Here is a 4,449-nt window from a genome sequence, read left to right on the forward strand (position 1 = left end):
AGGCAGGGGGCACCCCATAGACACACAAGTTGATCCTCGTGATCGTTCCTTAGCCGTGTGCGGTGCCCCCTCCACCATATTCCACCTCGGTCATATTGTTGCAGTGCTTAGGTGAAGCCCTGCGACGGTAGAACATCAAGATCGTCACCACGCCGTCGTGCTGACGGAACTCCTCCCCGACGCTTTGCTGGATCGGAGCCCGGGGATCGTCATCGAGCTGTACGTGTGCTAAGAACTCGGAGGTGCCGGAGTAACGGTGCTTGGATCGGTCAGATCGGGAAGACGTACAACTACTTCCTCGACGTTGCGTCAACGCTTCCGTAGTCGGTCTGCGTGGGTACGTAGACAACACTCTCCCCTCTCGTTGCTATGCATCACCATGATCTTGCGTGTGCGTAGGAAATTTTTTGAAGTTACTACGTTCCCCAACATTCCGGGCCTTTAGGAATGCATAACATTTCAATGCCATTTTGGCATAAATAAGAGCAAAAGGTGTTATTAGGAAATAACCCCTTGCGATCTTAAAAGATCGTCCACCATCAAAGTTGGGGATAGCTAGGTAAAGAATCCAAATTCCTTGAACAAGAAGTTCAAAGGGGGGGCGTACACTTCGATCTTCTCGATCATCAGTAGCAACTATCGGGCTTGTATTGATAGCAGAAATCAGAATGAGGCAGGCAGATGCTATGACCATGTATGAGTGCATGCCGTTTGCCCAGCAAGTGGCTACCAATTCACGTTCGGTAACGATATCAAACGCATCACCCGTGGAGCCATGTGTGGAGAGGACATAAGATATGATGGGTAGGAACAAGGTGGTTGCCCCAGCAAGAGATAGCGGGTGAAGCCATAGTGGCGATAACGATGGCCAAAGGCGCCTATTCCAACTATGACTCCTGCGAAGATGGCGTTGAGGAGCATCATCGCCTCCGCTCGCCACAGCTGCCCTGTTATGTGCTTGGAGAACTCTTTCATGATGTCCTTGCCGCAGTTCTCAGAAGCATCCGCCATGATCGCTGATGGTCAAATTTGAATATCAGTATAACCCGATGAGGAAAATAAGACGATAATGGAACCAACTATTGATGTAGTGCAAATGAAAATGACGTTCATGCAGAACTAAGTCGGAAATGAAATGAAGAATAAAGAAAGTTCAAAACTCTACTCAACACACTGTGGTGCTTTCTACCTAGTTTTATATATGGTGATGAAGTCAGTAAAGGAATGTACCTCGTACGTCGTAGCCAGGGGCGATGAAGCGGAGATCGACGTGGATACCGACCGCCTGGCCTTGTTTGATTATTGTTTGATATCTGCAGAGCATGGAGCACATGGAACTAGTAATATATACACAAGCAAGCACATTTGCCATGCCCTGCACGACCAGTCTTGCCATACAAGAGATGCTTATCTTTATCTTTACCCATTTCTCTCCTTGGAATATGTTGCTTTCGTTTATGGTTTTTTTATCTTCTTTTTTTTGCCAATAATATGTTGCTTTCTCTGTCTTATTCCTCTGTGCCAAAGCACGCCGTGTCTTATCTTTATTCGAATGGTTTGCTGTTAGTTAGATATTTCACGTGTATGCATGATTGCCATCGTCCATGCATGGCTCGGAATATGTTCTTTGCTTCTGCGAGCGAGTCAGGTATATATTCATCTTTTTTAGAAAAAGAGAATGACCCTCGGCCTCTGCATCTGGGTGATGCATACGGTCACTTTATTAATTATTTTCACAAGACCTTATAAAATCATACAACAGTAAGACTAAAGCCGCCGTCTAAGCAACAAATGTCGCTACACCTATCCAGTTGATGAAGAGGCGCAGATAGCCAGGGCCTAATACCAAACAGACATCACAGCCAAGCCTAACATCTAAGACCTAAGACCCCAACCTAGCCACTTGTCGGGTCTTGGGCACTCACTGGTCCGGCGTGCTCTCAGAGGCCGCCGCCGCCAACTGCCACCGCTCCATCTTCAGAACTGTACTGACGCATCAACCTTGCTCGGTCTAGCTATCATCGACGCCACCACGGCGCCCAACGGCACCTCCTCCCTGCGCGCAAACAGCTGAGCACGTCGCGGTCGCCACTGATACACCTCAGCTCCATGCTGCCAAGTACCACCAACCGACACAGCTTGAAGTCCTTGGAAGATCTGTCGTGCGTAGCACCTGCCGACCAGGCATGACAAGACGTAGCACCTGTCGGTCAAGCATGACTTGACATCTCCACCGAAGCTCCGTGCAAGACGAAGCCGCTCCACCTCCTGCCTCTGACTTCCAGCGCTGCTCCATGAACGATGCTCCCAAGAGAGAAACGACACCGCAGTGCCTCGTCTGATCTGGAACATCAGATCCTAGGGTTTCCCCCGGAGCAGCACGAGTGGGTCGACAGTAGTTACAAGACGATGCCTTCATCAAGCTAACAACATAGAACGCCGCCCTCGCCTGCCGTCGGCTCGGTTTTCACCGGCAACCATGTCTCCCCAACTCGCAGCCGGGACTAGATGATGGATCTCAAGATCCGGTCACCAAGCTTCTGGCCGGCCACCGCCGACGAAGAAGATGACCACCACCACTGGCTACACCGGCTAGAACAGATTTGCCATGGGTGCCGCCAAGCAGTCCACCAGGCCCTTGACACCGCCGCCAATCTAAAGCCAGATGACATGCCGTCGAAGACCGCATCGCGCCGCCGCCCGATTCAGGCCAATCGCCGCAGCCACCGCCCGTGGCCCGAGGCAGGGTCGAGCACCGCCATCGTCGAAGCCAACACCGTCGCTTCTAGATCGGCGGCACCTCCACGTATGTTGGGGCCCCGCCACCCTTGAGACGCGGGAGTGAAAGTGCGTTATATCGACTAGAGGGGGGGTGAATAGGCGATTTTTATGAAATTCTTCACTGATGAATTTGCTGGTGAGGAAATTCCTTAGCGAAGAACTACCAGCAGCGGAATGAGTACTCAAAAGTAAACATAACAGATTACAAGCATAGTCATCATGATGAAATGAAGACAGACACAGAGTACAGAAGCGTAAACACAGGATAATACATGATGAAGACAAACAGACTAAAGAAATTGAACTGAGGAAATTAAGAAAGTCTTCAGTCAAAGTCTTCAAACACAGATATGAACAAGCACACAACACAGTTATGAGAAAATGAAAGAGTTGAGGAAATAGAACCAGTAAGCTTGGTGAAGACAATGATTTGGTAGACCAGTTCCAACTGCTGTCTCAGTTGTACGTCTGGTTGGAGCGGCTGAGTATTTAAACTCGAGGACACACAGTCCCGGACACCCAGTCCTGAACACGTAGCTCAGGACACCCAGTCCTCACCGTATTCTCCTTGAACTAAGGTCACACAGACCTCGTCCAATCACTCGTGGTAAGTCTTCAGGTGACTTCCAAACCTTCACAAACTTGGTCACTCGGCGATCCACAATTCCTCTTGGATGCCCTAGAGCATGACGCCTAACCGTCTGGAAGAAGCACATTCTTCAAAGGTAACAAGCGTCGGATCCACGCAGGATCATTCTCTTCAGTGATGCTCAATCACTTGGGGTTTGTAGGTGTTTGGGTTTTGGGTTTTTTGGTTTTTCCTCACTTGATGATTTTCGCTCAAAGTCCTTGGAGGATGGGTTGCTCTCAAATGACAAGTGTCAGTTTCTCTCGGAGCAGCCAACCAGCTAGTGGTTATAGGGGGCGGCTATTTATAGCCTAGGGAGCAGCCTGACATGATAAGACATAAATGCCCTTCAATGATATGACCGTTAGGTGGATAGATATTTTGGGACAGCTGGCGCATAGCACAGCAACGGTCGGAATTTTGAGTAACAAAATCCTCAGGGCTATCATGTTCCTCACTGTGTAGGAAATCCGCACTGGCGAATTTCTAACTCCTCAGTCAGAACAAATTCCTCAGGGACCAGAAGAACTTCGTCTCTCTCACTGAAGAATATGACTGGACTGTATGAGATTTCCAATGGCTTCACTCGAAGGGATTGGTGGGTGTAGGATTTTGAGTTGAGCATCACATGGAAAATTTTCCTTACTATTTCCTCGACCCCCTTTAACAGTACGGTGTTTCCTATGACTCAAGAAAGAGAAAATGAAACTATGAAAACAAAAGTGTTCACGCTTTATGTTCCTTGAATGAATACCAAGTCTTCAAGATCACACCATTTTCTTCACTTTCAAAGTCTTCAGAATACCAAAGTCTTCAGACGAAGAACTTCATTTTTAGGGGTCGACTTTCTCTATAAATATCAGACTCCTCATAGACTTATAGACCTGTGTACACTCATAAACACATTAGTCCCTTAACCTATAAGTCTTCAATACACCAAAATCACTAAGGGGCACTAGATGCACTTACAATCTCCCCCTTTTTGGTGATTGATGACAATATAGGTTAAATTTTCAATGGGGATAAACATATGAAGTGTA

General features: G+C 48.0%; 1 protein-coding gene across 1 annotated transcript; it reads right to left on the reverse strand.

Annotated features, from left to right (window-relative positions):
* Positions 1-670: 670 nt before the first annotated feature.
* Positions 671-1,339, reverse strand: LOC125512724. Its single transcript, XM_048677816.1, has 2 exons — positions 1,231-1,339; positions 671-1,016 (listed from the first exon to the last, which is right to left on the reverse strand). Exons 1-2 carry the CDS (start codon positions 1,331-1,333, stop codon positions 727-729), a joined length of 393 nt encoding a protein of 130 aa, XP_048533773.1. The 5' UTR covers positions 1,334-1,339; the 3' UTR covers positions 671-726.
* Positions 1,340-4,449: the final 3,110 nt, after the last annotated feature.

The sequence above is a fragment of the Triticum urartu genome, chromosome 6 (genome assembly GCF_003073215.2).
Source record: "Triticum urartu cultivar G1812 chromosome 6, Tu2.1, whole genome shotgun sequence".
NCBI lineage: Eukaryota > Viridiplantae > Streptophyta > Magnoliopsida > Poales > Poaceae > Triticum > Triticum urartu.